Genomic DNA, 21,010 nt, shown 5'->3' on the forward strand with positions numbered 1-21,010 from the left:
TCTGACCTTATATGCTGAACTTCCATTATTTCCTCGCTGTGAGAGTAATATATAGCGGGTCCTTCTGCCACAGGATGTACATTTCTTGGCCCTCCCAACTCTTTTGAGTAATAGCTGGAGGTCGAAGTTCCACAACAGTCGTACGAGGATTAAGCGCATCTCAGCGTAGGCCAGGCTATCATATGAAGTTAGCTAACATGTCGATGACGGTTTAAAAGAAAATGTTCAGATGACAGGTGTAATTTATACCTTTTACCAATGCAATTTCTTGGTCCCACCAAGAAAGATTGTAGTACATCTTTCGCATCGGATGCAAAGCGTGAGTCTCCTAGCCAGCGCTCTGGAATAAAGGAGTTCGGCTCGCGCAAATTCTTTTCGGTGTGGTAGGAGGCCCATTGATTCACTCTAATACCTCGTCCAAGACTGCAAGTAGGTATTTTAACTTTCCGACACCGATCAGAGTAATCCCTTCTTCTGTCGCAAATGCGCCCCTGATCTCACGAGCAAGCTTCTTTAATGTCTCTGGATTCTTCAGAAGGTGGTATGTCATCCCCGACAAAAGTGTAGCCGTGGTTTCAGATCCAGCAATCATGATGGCATTTGCGATGGCTTCGATTTCTGGTACAGACATCCCCCCTTCGTCGTTATGCCTCAAGATATAAGTCATAAGAACCACGGTCCTGTACAGCACAGAAGTGCTATTAGGCCCTCGCAACAAGGCAGTGCCAATGAAGATAGCTAGAACTATACATAGAAGGTAGAACCTCACCGAGATGGTGAAGAGATCCCTGTGGTAGACTATGTTGAAAAACTATGGTCCTACTCCGTATTTGATATTCTAGAGGCATCGATTTAAGGCCATTTGGTAGCGCCACCCTTACTTGTAGATTAACGTGAGAAACGACGTTCAAATTTGATATATTCGTACCTGTATGCTGTGCCTGAAGGAACATCGGATCTCGGGTCAGGTTATGCGACTCATGTTATAAAGTGTGGCGCAGCGGTTATTCAGACCCCGCCCCGCCACACTCACGGCGGGGTTGCGTAACTTCGATCTGGGCTGCTAGCCCAACTGGTAACAGGATCTGTCATCAACGCCGGGTTGAGACTGTAAATATCTATCTCTGGACGACATTTTGTTATCCATCTCGAACTTTTGTCTTACTACACTGTCCATCGATCTTTGATCGCACTACGAGCACCCCAAGAGCCCGACATGCAAGTGTAGGGTAGATAACAACCAACAAAGAGTGAAGATGGCGGATTTCGAAGCGCCACCAGGGCCACCACCCCCAAAAGTGCCAGAGGGATGGAAAGCCCAATGGAACGACCAATATAAAGAATGGTGCGTCACCCCATCTCCCGAAACCAACATCACTAACCCCCCACAGGTTCTTCGTCAACATCTACACCAAGAAATCCCAATGGGACAAGCCCACCGCTCCCGTCTACCCTCCCGACTCCTCCACGCCCCCCACCGGCGCACCCCCCTCCTACGGCGGCGCCACCCAACCCACCTCCGACGCGAAGGTGAACCCCTACGACACCCCCAACGCGACCAAAAGCACCGTCGACGAGGACGCCCGTCTGGCCGCCCAGCTACAAGCTGAGGAAGACCAACGCACGCGCGGCCAGAACCCCAACTACGGCGGCGGCGCACCCGGCGGCGGATACCCCAGCAACAGCGGTAGCCCCTTTCCAGAGGAGCAGCAGCGCGGGGAGAAGAAGAAGGGCGGGTTCCTCGGCAAGCTGATGGGCGCCGCGAGCTCCAAGACCAGCGGCGGAGGCAGCCATGGATACCCGCAGCAACAGCAAGGGTATGGCCAGCAGCAGATGTACCCCCAACAAGGCTATGGACAGCAGCAGCAGATGGGGTACCCACCACAGGGCTACGGACAGCCGCCGATGGGGTACGGACAGCAGCCGATGTATGGCCAGTATGGCGGCGGCGGGTACGGCGGGTATCCGCAGCAGCAGCAGCGGAGACAGGGAGGTGGTGGTATGGGGATGGCAGGCGGCGCGGCGTTAGGTTTGGGAGGAGGGTTGATTGGAGGCATGTTGATTGCTGATGCGATGCAGGACCATGACCAGGATCAGTATAATCAGGGATATGAGGATGGTGGCGGTGGAGATGATGGGGGTGGTGATTAAGTGTGTTTGAGGCGAGGTTAGAGAGGAGGGGCGGCTGGATTATTCGTGGCTGGGAGGTTGCGTGCATTTCGATGTTTTCGTCGTTATGGTTCTGTGGCTGATTGCGCTGATGAAGTCGTAGATAGTCACGGGGGACCGGTTTGGACTTCTTGATTAATACGAGCAATCTGTTATCTCTTCACTTACTTGTTCCCCAAAAAGTGATCCGCATACTTCCTAATCAGTGTTCCAGAGCGCAACAACCAGATTTTGCAACCGCCGTGCGGCTCGTGATAATCCTATATAAACTACTGACGGTGTCAAACAAATCGTTTCCATGCATGAACACGATAGCCAGGGTGATCAAATGTGTGGATCGGGAAATGGCGAGGCAGCGGTTGTGATGCACGAGAGGATAACAAGATCGCCGATTACTACTATTTGCACGATGACGGTGACAAAACTGAGAGACAGCAGTGTAGCGCGGTGATGAGAAGATGACGGCGGCAAGACGAAGGCGGCACATCGTCCTCCTGGGGCATAAATGTTTTCTTTCCGCTTGCTCCTTGCCCCCCTCCGCGAGCCTCGCCCTTTTTATAGCTCCCTCCCCTCACTCCCTCTCTCCCACTTTGTTACCCTCTCGAACTTAATCCCCTACACTAACTACCTAGAAACACCAGCGCTGAAATCCCATGAAATTCATCCCTAAGTGAGTGATGGAATATCGTCAAATGTGCGGAGCTACGGGACAGATCCAAATAATGGGCTCTACACTCGATTTCCAGTCGGGCTGTTCCGAGCATGTATGACGAGAAAAGCGAACAAGTTGGTTTTATATAAACCACGAAGGACACGGAATGCAGGAGCACTTAGAAAACGGACTATCCTGACAAATAAACTGTGGTGCTGATTCAGACGAGCGTGCAAAGTTGATAAGATGGGACATGAACGGGGGTGTAGTTACTCGTACTGCCATATTGCCCGATTCGCCAGGCTGGGGTTCACGTCCCACCAATCTTCCCTACCCCCCGGATCTCCAGCCACGCGGCTCGGAGCAAGCCAGACTGATACATAACCTACCGGCGGACATTGACCCTTGAGTGTCCGAGCACTGAGACATCTGGGGGTTTTTATAGTAGAAGGGGAAGTAGAGTCGTAGGATTGTGGGTTGGACTCATTATTCATCCTACTCCCCGGTATCACCTCATAGTCCACACGTAGTAAATCACAGCCAGTTAAGTACACAGCACCACGCTCAATATAACACTTGTATTACACCCCTTCCCCAGTCTATAACCCCCATCCCCCACTCCCTACACAGCATCATCACCTCGTAACACCCTTCTCCACCCCCTGTTTCTTCGACGGCGCACCCGCCAACCAAGCCGCAGCATCGAAGCTCGCTGCTCCCCCCTGCGCCGCCTGTCCGTTCAGTAGTCCGTTCATGGGGCTGCTCTTCTGGCGTTCCTCGAATTCGGCGCGGGTTTCTGGGTCCACTGGTGTTCGTTAGTATATCCTGTTTTCTACTTGCGGGGTGATGGGTGAGAGGATGTGGGAAGGGAGGGGGGGGGGGGGGGGGGGGGGCGTACTGTTCTCCATAAGCTTCGGCATTCCGAACATCATCAACATCGCCACACCGGCCATGAGTATCATGGGGTTCTTGAGAATCGACAATGGTGAAACTATTCCATCACAACAATTAGCACCCATCAATCAACCACACCACTCGCCAGTCCCCGGGAATAAGGCAACTCACATCCAGTTCTCTCTGTCAAATACTGCTTCACCCCCACCGCCTTCACCTCCACAACCCGCCCCTCCCGTCCCCAAACCCCCACCTCAACAACTTCCCCCTTATTCTCCCACTCATTCCCCCTCCACGTCCCCCACGCCTTCACCACCTCCGACCCCTCCCCGTCCCCCTTCGTAATATCAACCCTCAGCGGCGCAAAAACATGCGTTGACCCCACCACATCGAGCAGATAGCTCCCCGCGCTCACATTCCGAAAATCAAAAGTACTAGACGCGCCGAGCGGGGCGGTGTAGACGTGGCCTTGCGTTGTTAGGGAGGCGGTGGTGGAGGGGGGGAGGAGGGAGGGGGTGAGGAGGGAGGGGGTGGGGGGGAGGAGGACGCGGAGGTGGAGGGCGAGGGCGAGGGGGAGGAGGGGGAGGAGGGGGAGGAAGAGGTGCATTTTCGTGATGGTGATGGGTGTGGTGGTAAGTGGTGGGGATGCGTGGATGGGGATGCGTGGATGGGGATGCGTGGATGGGGATGCGTGGATGGGGAATTTGAGGGTGTGAGGTTGATGTGGCTGGAGCTGAGCTGGTTGTTAGCGTGTGGCTAGTGGATCTGACAGGTGTGGCTGGTGGGGACGCCGGTCCGGATTGTTCAGTGCAACGTCTCTCTGCCTACTTCTACCAACCACATGTGATATATTATTTATATCGTCGCATCCCCTCATACCTTGCAGTTGCATTTACGCTGCACATACCATCCAGCGATCTCCCATCGAACTAACTGCGCCTTGACTCCTCTACGCTCCGATAGGACCATCATTGCCTCCCAAACGCCCCCACGCACTAGGCGAGTCACCCTGCTTCCTCTCTGCTTCCTCTGGTCCGGAGTGGGTCAGTGTGCCAGGACGTGCCAGGACGTGCCAACGCCTGGGGAGTTACGAAGCATTACATACTACAGGCACGAGTACTCTGGCAGGAACTGGAAAGTGCTGCTAATTTAGTCTCGGGCGCTGAACGACGCAGCGGCTGGTGAAGCGGCGGTTGTTGGGGATTCATGAGGAGCCGTATCGAAGTCTGCGAGTGGTTAGTTGGTGCCCTCGTTGGTCGAAGAGGCGTGTGATATCCCATAGTACCACCAGGTATGTCCTTTCCTAATCCAACCCGGTGTCGAATTCTCCGAGTAACTGATGGAGGGCTAGAAGGCGCCGAAACAGCCATCAGATCCGGACCATTCAAGGTGCCACCAATCCACAGACGCCCACCCACTGGTCTGGGCTACGCATATCTCACCTATTGCCACCACTCAGGCTTTGCCGCAAGTAACTAGGTATGTGTGTATATGCTATGCTCTCACTTTTACCCATGTGTCTCCTCAAAAACCTGAGATGGCGCGCACCCGATTGCTTGTTTCGCTGCATACCCGCGCGCCGGGTGGGTCTCCACGGCCTCTCGGTGTTGCGGAACGGATAGCATGGAAGTTTCCTCGCATACGCCTACACTATGGAGATCTGCCATGGAGCCATCGAAGCTAAAATAATGTATGATAAGGGAGGGGTATTGCCGAGTCCGAGCTTGATATAATCATATCCATCCCGATCTTTACTCCCTCATGCAAACCACCCACTCGCAAGGGGAGAATATACACACATGTCTTCCTTCCTTCTTACATTGATCTAATGCCGCCATACTGTCTGCAAGACTGTCACTATTTCTACCGCACTGCTCTGCGCGGTCTCAATATCTCCACCTCGGTTTCTCCGTTGTATACCTAAACGCACCACACTAACAAAATGCCTATCGCAACGCCAGGTGTCAGACATTTCACTATGCCTAAACCACTCAACGAGAGATTGGCAGAGGGCCAACCTGCTGCGGCACCATCAAAACCAGATGCTCCAAGGCAGTACACCGAAGAGCAACGCAAGCCGCTCGCCTCTCACGCTCCTGATATTGAGCAGGGCATCACATTCGCGGCGCAGGACTCGCTACCCAAGCTCCCGATTCCCGAGCTCGAGAACTCAATCGCCAAGTACCTGGCTGCGCTGAAGCCGCTGCAGCCGCCAGGGGAGCATGCCGAGACTCAGCAGGCGGCGGAGGAGTTCCTGAAGGGGGACGGGCCGGAACTGAATGAGAAGCTGAAGAAGTATGCGAATGGAAAGACGAGTTATATTGAGCAGTTTTGTAAGTTGTCTTGCTGTTTTTATCTAGTGCTGGGCTGATATCTCAGGGTATGATTCGTATCTGAACTATGACAACCCGGTCGTGCTCAACCTTAATCCGTTCTTCTTGCTAGAGGATGACCCGACGCCAGCTCGTAACAACCAGGTTACGAGAGCTGCATCGTTGGTTGTATCAGCGTTGTCGTTTGTGAGAGCGGTTAGGAGGGAAGAACTGCCGCCAGATACTATCAAGGGCCAGCCTTTGTGCATGTACCAGTACTCGAGGTTGTTTGGTACAGCTCGGATTCCGACTGATCACGGCTGTCACATCGGCCAGGACCCTGACTCCCAGCACATTGTGGTACTCTGCCACGGTCAATTCTACTGGTTCGATGTTCTGGACGAGAACTCTGATCATGTGATGAGCGAGAAGGACATTGCCATCAACCTCCAAACGATCGTCGATGATGCTCAGCAGACACCAATTCAAGAAGCCGCCAAAAGCGCTATCGGCGTCCTCAGCACCGAGAACCGCAAGGTGTGGGCTGGGCTGAGAGAAGTTCTTACCCGCGACGAGGGATCCAACAACGCCGATTGCCTTAGCATCGTAGACTCCGCCCTGTTCATCGTCTGCCTCGACTATGCCGCCCCCTCCAACGCCCCAGATCTCTGCGGAAACATGCTTTGCGGCACGTCTAAAATCGAGAAGGGCATCCAGATCGGAACCTGCACGAACCGCTGGTACGATAAACTACAAATCATCGTCTGTGCCAACGGCTCAGCAGGTATCAACTTCGAACACACCGGTGTGGACGGCCACACCGTCCTCCGCTTCGCCTCCGACGTCTACACCGACACCATCCTCCGCTTCGCACGAACCATCAACGGCCAAGCCCCCTCCCTCTGGGCCTCCACCTCCCCCGACCCCTCCAAGCGGGACCCAAAATCCTTCGGCCCCGTCTCCACCACCCCCCGCAAACTCGAATGGGTCATGACCTCCGAACTCAGCATCGCCGTTCGCTTCGCCGAAACTCGCCTGGCGGACCTCATCCAGCAGAACGAGTTCCAGACCCTCGACTTCGCAGCATACGGAAAGAACTTCATGACTTCCATGGGTTTCTCCCCTGACGCTTTCGTACAGATGGCGTTTCAAGCTGCGTACTATGGCCTCTACGGCCGCTCGGAATGCACATACGAGCCTGCGATGACTAAGGTATACCTCCACGGCCGCACAGAGGCCATCCGCTCCGTCACCCCCGAGTCCCTCGCCTTCGTCCAAGAATTCTGGAGCGAGCTCAAGCCAGCACGCAAAGTCGAGGCCCTCCGCCGCGCTTGCCAGGCCCACACCGCTCAAACACGCGAGTGCGCCAAGGCCCAGGGATGCGATAGACATCTCTACGCCCTATTCAGCGTGTGGCAGCGCGGCCTGGATGAGGATGGCGCTGAAGCTGCGTCGAGTAATGGAGATGGGTATTCCAGCCGGGGAGCGAGTAGTCCGGATCCGCTCTCTAGCCCGTCACTGAGCGCTCAGAGCGATGATGGCAAGCCCCAACGTATTCGCTCGAGTAGCTCGCCCGGCCCGAGCCCGGCGCGTCTTAACGCCCTACCGAGCTTGTTCGCGGACCACGGATGGGATAGGTTGAATAGCACTATCCTGTCGACCTCGAACTGCGGTAACCCCTCCCTTCGACACTTTGGCTTTGGCCCCACCAGCGGCGACGGATTTGGGATAGGGTATATCATCAAAGACGAGGGGATCAGTATTTGTGCATCCTCGAAGCATAGGCAGACGAAGAGGTTCGTGGATGCGCTTGAGAGCTACCTGGTCGAGATTCGCCGGATGTTGAGGGCTGTTGGGGGTCGGGATGGTAGTCCGGCGTCGAGTCGGGTGAGGGAGAGGTATAGGGGTGTTGGGGAGGGGAAGATGAAGAGGGGGAGGCCGATTAGGAGTGAGGGGGTGCCGAAGGCGGCGAGTGTGGATAGTAGGGTTGGGAGTGATGATGATGATTTGGGGGGATGTGAGTGTTCTTCCTTCTTCCTTCTTTCTTTGCTGTTCCTTGTTTGCCAGTGTTTTCTTGTGGCACACAGCTGATGATTCTTAGATGGTTTCTTTGATGCGGGTATGCTACTCCAAGCGCTGCAAGCGCGCACAGGCAGTCTTGAGAACACGGTCCTAGCTGCGGTTGAGAAAGCGATACCGAGGCGGAGGGAGGTGGGGAAGAAGCTGCGGTTGAGTGAGTATTAGATGGATGGGATGAAGTTTTGCACGAGATTATGGGTAGCGCGTGGGATGGATACTGGATGCATTGCGGACGAGAGCAGATTTAGGTTTGGAGTGGGTTTGATTTCGTTGGAGATGGATACACGCTCCCTTCGCGATTTTTGCATGGCATTCGTGTTTATTAGCGGTTATATTTTGTTGAATCTTGCATTTTGAATGTAGGCCGGTCTTTAGCAACAGTTGTAAATAGACAATATGATCTGGTATTCAACTCGCTGAACAAGTTCTTAGCTTGCCCTTTACATCACGTACACAGGACTGAATCTAGCTGGTGGTTTGGCCACCCTGCCCCAGGCTGTACCAGTAACCTTTTCTTTCTAGAAGGTCAGTTATGTGCATGAGGTGCTATGTTAAAATCATTTCCGCTGCTGTGAATATAGCATACCTAGTGCTTGCCCGTAATAAGATTCCAGATCGACTTATTCATTCTATAGCCCGGTAAGAGCTTGTCCACACAAGCTTTCCCTGAGCCACCAAGTTATCCCTCAGATCCAACCTCGCCTCCTCCATCACCTCATGATCAGGCCCCAAAACCCCCTTAATCCACTCATAAAACTCCCCAAACAGCGGCTCCGCCTCCTCGAATCGGTCTTGGTCGGAATACGCGAATGCAAGCTGCTTCATGAGTGACGAACTAGGCTCGGTGTGATCACGACCCAGCTGTCGAAAGGACGCCAATAAATCTTCTATCATCTTCAGTGCCTTATCTGGTTCACCCAGATGGCGGTATGTTTTTAATAGGTTCAAGATGCAGGTGATGGTGGTGCTATCGCCGTCGCCAAAGTTTGACTTTGCCAATCCATTCACCGCACTTGTAGCTGTTGCGCCTTGTCCCACTCTCCAAGTGCGGTAAAGTCCCTTGCGAGCATATCCATAGCGATAATGCTCTCGCGGTTATTCTTTCCTAATTTCTGTACGCGGAAGTCGACGACTTTCTGGTGAAGCTCAGCCGCCTCATCGTGCCTGCCGACATTGAAATAGCTATTAGCGAGATTATGCATGGTTGCCTACGTAGCATCTTCCTCGTCTCCCTGAACACGTTGCAGCATTTTCAGAGTCTTCTCATCTAGATAGAGTCCTTCTTCCACTCGCTCCTGGGCCTTGATGCTAATCGACAGGCTGTTCATGGCGCTAGCTGTGTCTGCATGATCACCGAGTACCCTACGGCGCCGCTCGACAACATCGCGAGCGACGGATTCGGCCTGTGGGAATTTTGCTTGGGCTCGATAGTTGTAGGCGAGGTTCATCTTGTAGTCCAACGGTATTCTGTGGTTAATGCTGTGCAAACATCTCGATGCTCTGGAGCCGAAATTCATTCCTCCTACCGTCTTGATTTCTCGCACTCCTGGGCGCGGCTTAGGATGTCGTCGAGCAAATCTTCGTCAAGCTCTTCCTCGGGTAGGTCTGGGGAGTTGGATGTCGCCATGGTTTGTTTGTGTACTAGTAATGCAACAAGGTGTTGCTTTCTGAGGGTGGTGGTTCTTTGGCCTTTATATCTTGTACTGCGCCCACAGACTGGAAGGCTCCAGGACAATATAAATATCAGGATCGGCGCCTCCGCCCCCTGTCTAGGTCTGCCTTGACTCTTTTCGGTGCTGATCATGCACACTATGTTCAGCTCTATTCAGCGCCGTTTGGTTTTGATGGAGTGAGAAGAGATCCCCAAGGCATCCTTTTGTGGCACAGCTCAATGTTCTCCGAGGCTTACTTTGACGCCAAAACTCGGGATGGTGTATGTGAAAGGTCATAAATCATGGAACCACATCAAAATAAATATATATAGGCGGTGGCATTGAATTATTCAGATCCGGCTGGGATGAAAAGGAGAATATATGCGCACTATTAAATTTAAATAACGTGGTTTATCACCGAGCGGATCACTTTTCCCGAGTTTACTACCTACCAAATTTAACACGCTTTTTTCTTAACAACCACCAATGGAAATCCAATCCCAAGAAGCACGAATCATCTTAGCTATTGAGGCTATCCGATTATCTAAGAAACTTAGTCGTCGCTCTGCTGCAAAACTCTACAATGTCCCTTATACTACGCTTTCTTATAGAATGACTAGCCAAACATCTCGTCACGAACTTAAGGCTAATTGCCACAAGTTGACTGAAGTAGAAGAGGAGGTGTTTATTCGATATATCCTTAATCTCGATACAAGAGGATTTGCACCCCGGCTGGCTGGTGTAGAAGATATAGCGAATTATGTACTAGAATCGCGTGGAGGACAACGCGTCGGCAAGCTCTAGGCGCATCTATTTGTACAACGGCGTCTAGAGTTAAAGACGCATTTTAATCACGTTTATGACTTCCACAGAGCTCTTTGCGAAGATTATAAGCTCATTAGAGCGTGGTTCCGACCAGTAGAGAATATGCGAGCCAAATATGGGCAGTGTGGGTAATAGTTTCGCAGTTTCGCAGTTTCACAGTTTCACAGTCATTGATTCAAGATGTCTTCTCAACAGTCTTCCGCTGTATTGTCTGATCTTCTGAGTGATGATTTTGACGAGGAAGAATCGAAACCTTCTACTCCTACTTCTGGACACCAATCACGCTCACATTCACGGTCACGTAAACGACGCGCCCGTACGTCCTGGGTATGGGATCACGTTCCTGATACAGAAGAAGGGCGAGCTCGTATTTGGACTAATGATAGTGGCAGTTCTGTATGGAAGTGTAAGTTCTGCCCTCAGACTTATATGGAATCTGGAGGAACCAAAAACATTGCCCGACACCTAAAAGGTCATAATATCTACGAAGAACAGACACATTCTCTAGCTGTAGAAGCCACTATTCGCCATGCCTTCAAAAGAGGTGAAGAAGCATCACATTCACGCCGGCGCCTTAATTCTAATGATGGAACTGGAGATCAGCTGGACCCTGGAACTCTCGAACAACTCTTTGTGAAATGGATTACCTCTTGCAATATCTCCTTCCGGATGGTGGAAAGAGATGAATTCCGGGCCCTTCTACAGTATCTAAATCCTAATATCAACACCTGGTTGCCTGCTACACACAACACAATTCACGGTTGGATTATGAGGACCTTTCAACAAGAAAAGGAATATACAAAACTCGCCCTTCAATCGGCACTGTCTCCCATCCACTTTACCTTGGATCTCTGGAGCTCACCAAACTCGCACGCCTTACTTGGTATCGTCAGTCATTTTACTGATGAACATGGGAAACTCCGGTCTTTAGTTCTGGGTCTTCCGGAGCTTCAGGGTGAACACAGTGGAGAGAACATGGCTTCAGTGTTTATAGACCTTTTAGAAGACTACCAAGTTACTTCGAAGGTTGGATATATGATGACGGACAATGCAGACAACAATGATACTATGATGGAGCACCTCTCTGCCGGTATACTTTATTTCCTTTATTGTTTTCCATCTTAAAGGTCCAAGTTATAGCTAATACTTATTTGGACAGCTCTTCAGGAACAACACAATCTCACCTACGATCCTCTTCATTACCGATTGCGATGCAATGGCCATATCATCAATCTAGCTGCTCAATCCTTTCTCTTCAATACTGAAACTGAAGCTCTAGCAGAACACAACAACGAGGGTCAATATTCTACACCAACTCAACTGGAAATGGACAGTTGGAGAAAGAAGGGGCCACTGGGAAAGCTGCACAACCTCATTGTTTATATTCGCCGCAGCACACAGCGAATTCAACGATTTCGTACACAAACTGGAGGCTTGAGTGTAATCAGGGACAATTCTACTAGATGGAACTCTTGGTTTAAGATGATTGACTGTGCCTTGGATCCACTACGACGCGAAGCTATTGATGTCTTTGCAGCTAGAGACAAGTTAGAAAAGGACGCACTTTCAGAAACAGACTGGGGTTATTTGCAGAAGATTAGGGACTTTCTTCAGTATTTTGAGGACGCCACACTATCAACTGAAGGACACGTGGGCACATTAGACCGTGTTTTACCTACTATGGACTTTCTATTAGAGCATTTTGAGGCCGCAAAGATACAATATCAAGAGGATAGATACATGGCCCCATGTTGCAACTCTGGTTGGGCTAAACTAGACAAGTACTATGCTCTAACAGGTAGAACCCCGGTCTATATAGCAGCAACGGTACTGTGCCCGGCGTTTAAATGGGAGTACTTCGAATCTACTTGGGAGGATGTGTGGATCACTAGAGGAAAGGTTAAGATGCAGGAATTCTGGGAAGAAAAATACAAGTCCAAAGCTATTGTTCTTCCTCCACGAGCAAACACAGCAACAACGGTGCAGCATCAGCAGCGGGAAAATCAGTATCAGGCTTGGAGAAGGAAGAAAGCCGGTGTACAGACAGAGGTAGATGAGTATGCTAGGTATCTTCAAGCTCCCATCTTGTCAGAGGTCAAAGATGCACTTGCATGGTGGTTAGAACCTACGCAGCGGCTAATGTATCCTAATCTTTCTTTAATGGGCATTGATATTCTTTCAATTCCAGCTATGTCAGCAGAACCAGAAAGGCTATTTTCAGGTGCGTTGCTCACAGTTACTGATAGAAGGAATAACTTGGGGGTGGAGACTATCGAGGCTACAGAGTGTTTGAAATCTTGGATGTAATTTATATACAAACTGTCAGTTTATTAGTCAGTTTCACAGTCCGTCCAGTTTGACCACATAAATATACAGTCCAGTCCAGTTTGCTCAATATTTAAACAGTCCAGTCCAGTTTAAGGCCTTGGACGGACTATTTGGACTATTACCCACACTGAATATGGGATTCAAGACTGTGATTTCTACAACTTTGATGAGACTGGCTTTATGGTAGGTATCGTCTGTCCTAGAATGGTTGTTACACGCGCCGATTAACGTGGCAGAGGCAAAGCTATTCAGCCTAGCAATCGAGAATAGGCTATAGCAATTGTTGTGTTAATAGTGAAGGTTTAGACATTCATCTATTTTTGGTAGTTTAAGGCAAAAACCACCTTGCTAGCTGGTACATAGAGGGCGGCCTTCCTTAAGACTGGGTTATTAAACCTACTTCTAATGGATGGACCAACAATGAGACAGGTCTAGAATGGCTAAAACACTTTGACAAACACACTCGTAGTTAAAAGGGACGTATCGAATGCTAGTGCTAGATGGGCATGAGAGTCACGGTCGGCTGGTTTCTAAGATTATTGCAAAGCTAATAGCATTATAACTCTTTGTCTACCTCCTCACTCGCCCCATCTAACCTAACCACTTGATGTTAGGTGTTTTAGTGTTCTAAAATGCATATATGGGCGTTAGATTAAGACCTTCATTAGGGCTTATATAAACCATATTACCAAAGTCGAGTTCTTTCTAGCTTTTCACAAAGCTTACAACTAGTCAATAACAACTCAAATGCAACGGCTGGATTCCGCAGAGCTGGTTTGGTACCCTTTAATCCACAATTGATTATTTCAAGGCTAGATGTTAAGTTACAGACTCCTACACCTACTAGGCCCCCATCTACTAATGTTGACCCTTAGGTCTCTCGAACGCCTCACAACCTAACTGATGCTCTTTTGCAGTCAACTCTAGTTAAAAATCGTATTGCGCACCACTAAGGAAACTCGCTAACACCTATTTTCCAAACAGTCGCTGCATTGGCAAAAGGTACAGAGGGGTAATCGGAACGAGGGGCAACTGTCTAAACGGCGTTGTGGCACTTGTAGAAAGGCTGGTCACAATGCGCGAACTTGTCAAGAACATGTATATATGTCTGTTCATTAGAATCCGAGTAGTTTTAATTCATTTTTTGTGTTGTGGTTAATTGCATTATAAAGTGGTAAACTCTAAAAAAATTAACGAGGTGCTGATATTCACGAGGTGCTGATAAACCACATTATAACATTTCAATTCCCTTCGAATTTTTATCCCAATCTTTTATAAATATCATCGTTATTTTTTTAGAAAATATATCGTCATGGCCGTAATTATCGTCAGTTGGTGAAATAAATATACCCACCATCCGTGTCCATCTTAAGGAGACCATTATACCGTCCTGTTCCCTGACGGGACAACGTCCCGTCACAGCCGCCGTTATAAAAAAAATCCAACTCGAATTTACTCAGTCCTCTTCACAATCCTTGGCAGACAAAGCCACGCCACCACCATCGAGCAATACAAAATAATCGCCACAGGATTCAACACCACCGTCCCCAGCTTCTGTGCCAACAACCCCGTAATAAACGGCGCAAACGCACCTCCACTGCTCCCCATCGCCGAAATCAGACTGAAGCTCGACACCTGCAAGTCGCGCGGCAGCAACTTGCTAAACACGGCCGCAGCACATGGATACACCGGCCCTAGCAATAAACCAACAATCGAAATCGCAACCGCGTTTCCGATGATGTTTGGCACGGACCAGAACACCACTTGCAGCACCAGCGAGCATGCGACTAGCAGCACGACGGACGTCTTCTCGCCCAGTCGCGCGGCCTGTGGCGAGAGGAAAATCCGGCCTAGCGTAATACCCAACCAGAAACCAGAGCTGACGTACCCGACTTGACCGGCCTCGCCATGGCGGTAACTGATGAGGAAGGACACGAGCCAAGAAGCAATACTGACTTCAGCGCCTTGGTAGGCGAAGATGAAGAGGGAACCGAGGATGGTAGTTTTGTTGCATGCGGCAAGCTTGAGAGTCTGAATGCGCGTTGGTGTGTTGGTTTGCTGTCTCGAGGCGGTCTGCTCGAGCGCTGTCATTAGTTGTGCTGCGGGGGCGTCGGCTTCGTAGTTGTGGTAGGCAAAAGTTGCAGCGGTGATGTTTGAGAGGGCGAAGAAGAGAGGAATGCTGTAGAAGTAACTCCACTTCACGCCATTGGAGGCGAGGGCTGTGGCGATGAGAGGTCCGATCGTACCGCCTACGCCGTAGGCGCCATGTAGGAAACCGAGGGCCGCAGTAGCGTTTGCGAGACCGACGCAGAAGACGTTGTTTAGGGAGAGGCTAATGGCCATGCCGAAGCCAAGGAAGAAAAAGGAGATTACAATGACCGGAAAGGGGGGCGCGCAGAGGAGGGCCACGTAGGCGACGGCCAGGGTGGAGAGAGAGACCTGGTGGGTGCGCGCGCGGCCGAGGCGAGTCTCGATGGCTTGGGTGAGGGGCGCGGCAACGATGAAGCCGAGGGCGTTGGAGATGAAGATGAGGGAGACAACGCCGTAGTTGACGGAGTAGGCCTTCTCGAGGTAGGGGATGAGGGCACCGGGAGCACTGTCATTAACGCCGTTGGCGAAGTTCATGAAAGCTGAGCTTGCCATGCGGTATTTGTTCATGGGAGGGTTGGTGAAGGTGTGGAGGAGGTCGACGCCAGTAGGGGTGGTGGGCGTCGGCGGGGTGCTCCGCTCGACATCATTAGGGGGGACATCGCGGGCGGAGGGTAAAGGCGCAGAGGGGGATGGGCGTATGTCAGTAAGTTCGAATTCTGAGGGGGGAATTGGAATGCCTTGCTTATCTCTCCGCACCGTGGCGGGGGGGTTTGCAAGGCTGGGCGACCCCTCTATGCGAATAAATGAATTAAGCCCGCTGTTTGACAATGCCATGGTTACTGTGTGGGCATGCGCTTGTATTTCGTTTTGGAGATAAGTATTAGGAAGGAAGAAAAGAGAGGAGGAAAGTCAGAGAGATAACGTGACAACGTTATACGAAATTATTGATATAAAAATAAGATGTAAAAGATGTAACTTAAAAGATGTAAAAGATGTAAAAGATGTAAAAGATGTGGCCTAGCGGGGTACTCTGCCCCACCGGGACAAGCTCTAGTGGGGTGGAGGGGCGGAAATAGCTTCGGCCATCACCACATTATTAGAAATCGATACGCCCCATTTTTACCCCTTCCTTAGGGCCTCTAGGCGCCTTTTATTTGATATAAATATAAAGATAAGAAAGATGTCATTAAGTTTACAAGTACTTATTGGTGCTACGATGCTTATAAAGGTGCTAACGGCCCGTTATAATCTTTGGCTACATCATTGCACTAGCAACAGCTGCGATTGAACTGATACAGGTCGGTCGATAAATGACTTGGACAGCTCGTAGTTCAACTTCAACAGTCCAACAGTTTACCTCAACAGTCTATCCCACCACCGACTTCAACAGTGCACTATTCGATGGCTTGAACCGGTGTTATACTAACTAACCACTAACCCCCTAATACCAGCATTCTACAATCCTAATCATGCATCGCAAACCATCCTCGCCAATGGCGCCCCAGTAGTGTTCAGCGCACCGCCGAATCTGGGCCATCGTCTGTGACGCCGCTCCCCACGTTCCCGAAACTGCCGCTTTTTCTTGTCGACAGACAGCAGCCACGCTCGACAGCTACATAAGTCGAGAATGTCAGCAGGTTGAAACAGAATATCCCCATGATGACTGAGATAATACTAGGTGGGATTGGCCGGCGACTTCAGCGGACCCGGCGTACCCCCCGCCCTTGAGCAATTAGGGATGCTAATTTGTATTAACCATGGCTTTCTTGTTTCCTTGACCGTCTCATATCCGCGGCTAGAACGCATCCGTGAGCTCGTAGATTATGCCGATATTGGGTGGACGAAACTCACTGGTGACGGCGGATCCGCCTGGTCGCTTTGCTCCCAGTCGGAATAAGCAAGTTGTCTTGTGGGAAGCAAGATGTCTTGCCCCAACATTTAATTTCCACAACAATTCTATAACGATTCAACAACATGTCTGACCACAAGACTACACTTCATGAAGCAAAGGAATGGCTCCTTGCAAATCCTTCTGAATTAGTTTCTACTGCTGCAACTATTTTCAAAGTCAAAGCAGATACCCTACGTCGATCAATCCTCCGAGAAACGAACACAACAGCTCAACAAGAACAGCATGGAGGGCACAATAAGCTATTACCAAACACTAAAGTTGTCGCAATCAAACAATGGATACATCAGCAATACGAGAATGGAGCAGGTGCTACAAAGCAGATGATATATGCTGCTCTCTGTCATATACGTGATCCATTACCACCGCCATCGGATAGTTGGATGAGAAAATTTGTCCAACATGAGCTTTCTGAATTTCATACAATTACTACAAAGCCTATATCACGACAGCGAACAACAGCACATGATGAAACAGTAGTTGAAGAATGGTTTCAAAGATATACTACATTTCTAAACTCATATGGAATCTTGGTACCATAAGAATCTTCAAGAAGAGAGGATTCTACTTTCAGACTTTGGATATATCAACGACGAACTTGCAATTGAATGGTTAACACACTTTATTAAACATATAAAAAGACACAAGATTCAGAGCCAAAGGTCCTCTTGCTTGATTCTCATGCAAGTCATCATTGCCCTCAATTTGCAATCCTTGCAGAGAAGCATAACATATTCCCATTTACATTTCCCTCTCACCTCACGCATATTCTACAACCACTCGATGTTGGGGTTTTTCAACCTTACAAGCACTGGCATAAGATAGCTGTTCAAGAGGCTATAATAAGTCTAGACCTTGAATATAACATTCCTTCCTTCCTTCAGGATTTACCAAAGATTAGAGAGAATACGTTCAAGCATAGAACTATTATTCATGCATTTGAGAATGCAGGAGTAATAGTTCTAACACAATCTCAATTTGAAGAACAACTCCCTCTAACATTTAAAGGGTTGGATGAACAGATTCCAAGATGGAAAGCAAAGGTTCCTGACTTGCTAAGCAGTCCATCAAGGCAAGGGTTTACTAATTTCATGGATAATGCAGAAGAGGTGTTACTTACAGCACAATTGCAAGAGTTTGATCATTCAGTACTTCAAAAACATGTTTCTACAAATACCAACCAAAGAACAAAAAGCTGTTGCACTCTACAAGTTGGTGGAGCTTTAACTGCATCACAAGCCCATACTGCAATTCAATTAAAGGAGAAGAAGGAAGTTGACAAGCAAGCAAAGCAAGTAGCAAGGATAGCAAGGTCAGAAGCTATTCAAGCCCAGAAGGAATTACACAAAGCTGGAATTAAGGCACGGAAGAGAGAGAGAGAGAGAAAGAAGGAGATCAAAAGGCTTACCCGAGCAAAAGAGTTTATCCCAATTGAGCTCTTTACTCTAATCCCTGATCCAGAGGTAGAAGTAGAGGTAGAGGTGGAGGCAGAAAGCAATGGGCATGGAGAATCAGATAGTGATGAGTCGGAGGTTCTGTTTATATTAAATTGAATGAAGTACCTTATACTATATATTACTGCTTCCCACAAGACAACTTGCTTATTCCGACTGGGAGCGAAGTGACACCCTTGGAGCATAAATTTAGGGTTAGGCAAAATCTTTGAGCGATGATCGCTGAAACGAACGTATTGAAGTCTGTCCTTTGTTTCTAGGTGCATCTCAAACAACACGTGAGCAAGATGTGCTACCTTTTCGCCCACCACTTCTAAAACCATTTGACAGAGATCCATATTCATCGTTAACAGCTGATCCGGGAATGTCATCGATATATCAGCTACCAAGATATTCTCATTCGTGGGGCTTGGGTTTGTCCTGATCGCACTGGAGAGCTCATTCAAATATTCAAGGAAGACCGAAGAAGTGGCAAAGGCAAGGGGAAGAGGAGGATACAATACAAGGAAAGGGTCGGATCGTGAGTCTAGAAGACTATATCATACTGTTGAAAATCTGCCTACAGATACGGCCTACCTATCGATCAACAGAGGCAGTACCGTTCTTCAATAACGTTACTGCTGATTGGCAAAGTGAGACAGAGAAAGTCCACAGTACTCTTCGCTAGGTGCTACAGCGGAGGTGTTACGGCTAAGTGCTAGTGCTATGGCTAGCGCTTACAGCTGCAACCTCACGTCATGGATAACATTGAATATCATGGATATTATGTTATCCATGTTATCCACAGCGATCCACGGAATATCAGGTGATGGATAACATTGGATATCATGGATATTATGTTATCCATGTTATCCACGGATATCCCTTTGGCACGACGCCACTATATAAGTAGATAGTATTTCCTTAGATAGGAGCTTCGTGCTCAACTCAATATAGTATTCTTTACAATACTGTATCATGTTACTTGGAAGCCTTTGTGTCTAATACCCTGCCTCCTCTGTCAAGTCAACCTTACGCAAGAAACCTCTGTCTTCTATCGTTTAGAAGTCAGCATTACATTAGCGTCCTAAGAATTACCACCTACTTGCTCTAGAAGAACGAGAAGATCGTCTTATGTTGATAGTAGAAGGGCTTGTAGAAGCAGCTGCTTCAACTGCTGCTTCAACTGCTGCTTCAACTGCTGCTTCAACTGCTGCTTCAACTGCTGCTTCCTCAACTGTGTATTTAGATCTAGCAGTATTACAGGAGCAGTTAGAAGCCTGTTACGATATCAAGTGCGCCTTGCAGCTCGAGTGGGGGTTCAGGGGTGTGGGGAGCTTTCCGGGGTTAGAGTGAAGTTTTCAGTTATAGAGTGAATTCTCAGAACTAGTCTCGCTAAAGAGAATTCACTCCACAATAGCTGTATATAGATCGAGCCACTGCTCGAGTGCTCCTCTTCTCTTTCCTTTCTTCTCTAGATTGAGTTTAATTCATAATACCCAACTGGCGCCCTATGCCTTGGTGAACCGTGACAAAGCCCGTCTTAAGGTGCAAGAAGAGCGGCTTCAAGCTGCAATAGCTATGCAGCTTGGGGATCTTCGAAGAGAACAGCAGTTACTATTCTCTTCTTTTATACACAAGTATGGATAGGTATGGGGCAAGGGGGTTGACTTCTATATAGCTAGCTACTCTAATATATGTAAATACTCTTCAATTGATGGTGGAGTAACCTTGAATCGCTGTGATATTCCGTTACCACATATACAAGTATGGCAATTTGTTACGAGAATAGCGACTGCAAGTACGCTGCTACTGGTTAACTGCCAGCTTTTAAACCCTTACTATAAGCTGTATAAGAGAATAGCTGTTGGACTTGACCAGTTCTTGACAGCAATTCATACTGTAGAGAGTGCGTGATTAAACACTTGCTTCTCTAGTGATAAGTGGCGGCGTCCTCTTGAATGGGTAAAGGGGCACATAATACCAGTTGTACAATTATACACTAGATCACCGTATAACAATAGCCACTTAGGACCCTCTTTCCCATCTATAATCTGCTTAAGTCTGCCTAACCAGACTCTTGCCACATTGTCCAATCGTTTGTAGTTCCAAGAAAGGGTCCACAGATCGACGACGCAAGACCATCTGGCGTTACTATAGCTTGCCACTGTTGACTGTGCTGACGCTTATGACCATTGTATACAGCATGTTAAGCTTCGTTAGGGCCAGAAGGACGGCAGAATCCTCGAAAAGTGCCATCTACAAAGCCCTAAATCTGATGGCATTGACTAATATCCTCTATAGCTGCTGCGAATTCGTTCATCTTATCATATGATAGATGTGGCGCCTAGGCAAGAGTTGAACCAAACCAGGCAACTAAATACTAGTAGGTATCGTTAAATACAATACTTAACCAAGTACTAGATCGACCAAAGATCTAGATACTCGTACTCCACTGACCTAGATAAGCTAGACGGGCAAGTACAACACATAAAGCAGTCTCTAGGTGGGCAATAACCTGACTACGATATACGATATCATCAAGGCGAAGGAGTGGTAGAAGCAGTCGGATTTCCTCAATTGAAAAGCTATATAGTAATTAGTATAGTATAGTATACTATTTAATTGAATAAGAAGGTATATTTACCGAAGATAATGCTTTACTT

The 21,010-nt window shown here is 48.9% G+C and overlaps 6 protein-coding genes across 6 annotated transcripts; 2 read left to right on the forward strand and 4 right to left on the reverse strand.

The window, feature by feature from the left end:
- Positions 1 to 25: 25 nt before the first annotated feature.
- VC83_00853 (uncharacterized protein) lies at positions 26 to 631 on the reverse strand (the record flags this gene model as incomplete). The annotated part of the gene is made up of 3 exons (XM_024464540.1): positions 26 to 159; positions 257 to 371; positions 413 to 631. 3 exons carry the CDS (start codon positions 629 to 631, stop codon positions 26 to 28), a joined length of 468 nt encoding a protein of 155 aa, XP_024327558.1.
- A 306-nt stretch (positions 632 to 937) lies between these two features.
- On the forward strand, positions 938 to 2,471 carry VC83_00854 (uncharacterized protein). Its single transcript, XM_024464541.1, has 2 exons — positions 938 to 1,345; positions 1,392 to 2,471. Exons 1-2 carry the CDS (start codon positions 1,257 to 1,259, stop codon positions 2,149 to 2,151), a joined length of 849 nt encoding a protein of 282 aa, XP_024328022.1. The 5' UTR covers positions 938 to 1,256; the 3' UTR covers positions 2,152 to 2,471.
- A 961-nt stretch (positions 2,472 to 3,432) lies between these two features.
- VC83_00855 (uncharacterized protein) lies at positions 3,433 to 4,322 on the reverse strand (the record flags this gene model as incomplete). The annotated part of the gene is made up of 3 exons (XM_024464542.1): positions 3,433 to 3,626; positions 3,720 to 3,812; positions 3,887 to 4,322. The coding sequence occupies 3 exons, from the start codon at positions 4,320 to 4,322 to the stop codon at positions 3,457 to 3,459; spliced, it is 699 nt and encodes a 232-aa protein (XP_024328023.1). The 3' UTR covers positions 3,433 to 3,456.
- A 242-nt stretch (positions 4,323 to 4,564) lies between these two features.
- On the forward strand, positions 4,565 to 8,271 carry VC83_00856 (uncharacterized protein; the record flags this gene model as incomplete). The annotated part of the gene is made up of 5 exons (XM_024464543.1): positions 4,565 to 5,006; positions 5,067 to 5,194; positions 5,677 to 6,048; positions 6,095 to 8,044; positions 8,129 to 8,271. Exons 3-5 carry the CDS (start codon positions 5,694 to 5,696, stop codon positions 8,269 to 8,271), a joined length of 2,448 nt encoding a protein of 815 aa, XP_024328020.1. The 5' UTR covers positions 4,565 to 5,006; positions 5,067 to 5,194; positions 5,677 to 5,693.
- Positions 8,272 to 8,730: 459 nt separating this feature from the next.
- VC83_00857 (uncharacterized protein) lies at positions 8,731 to 9,733 on the reverse strand (the record flags this gene model as incomplete). Its single annotated transcript, XM_024464544.1, has 4 exons — positions 8,731 to 9,096; positions 9,120 to 9,270; positions 9,319 to 9,573; positions 9,633 to 9,733. The coding sequence occupies 4 exons, from the start codon at positions 9,731 to 9,733 to the stop codon at positions 8,731 to 8,733; spliced, it is 873 nt and encodes a 290-aa protein (XP_024328021.1).
- Positions 9,734 to 14,062: 4,329 nt separating this feature from the next.
- VC83_00858 (uncharacterized protein) lies at positions 14,063 to 15,963 on the reverse strand. Its single transcript, XM_024464545.1, has one exon. The coding sequence runs from the start codon at positions 15,834 to 15,836 to the stop codon at positions 14,364 to 14,366; it is 1,473 nt and encodes a 490-aa protein (XP_024328025.1). The 5' UTR covers positions 15,837 to 15,963; the 3' UTR covers positions 14,063 to 14,363.
- Between the last annotated feature and the right edge of the window lie 5,047 nt (positions 15,964 to 21,010).

This window comes from Pseudogymnoascus destructans (assembly GCF_001641265.1).
Source record: "Pseudogymnoascus destructans isolate 20631-21 unplaced genomic scaffold scaffold_2, whole genome shotgun sequence".
NCBI lineage: Eukaryota > Fungi > Ascomycota > Leotiomycetes > Thelebolales > Thelebolaceae > Pseudogymnoascus > Pseudogymnoascus destructans.

Bases quoted from the DNA above. Each gene is read 5' to 3' on its own strand.
- VC83_00854 (XM_024464541.1), top strand. From the start codon at position 1,257: ATGGCGGATTTCGAAGCGCCACCAGGGCCACCACCCCCAAAAGTGCCA. The intron at 1,346-1,391 runs GTGCGTCACCCC...AACCCCCCACAG, and splicing joins AACGACCAATATAAAGAATG to GTTCTTCGTCAACATCTACA.
- VC83_00858 (XM_024464545.1), bottom strand. From the start codon at position 15,836: ATGGCATTGTCAAACAGCGGGCTTAATTCATTTATTCGCATAGAGGGG.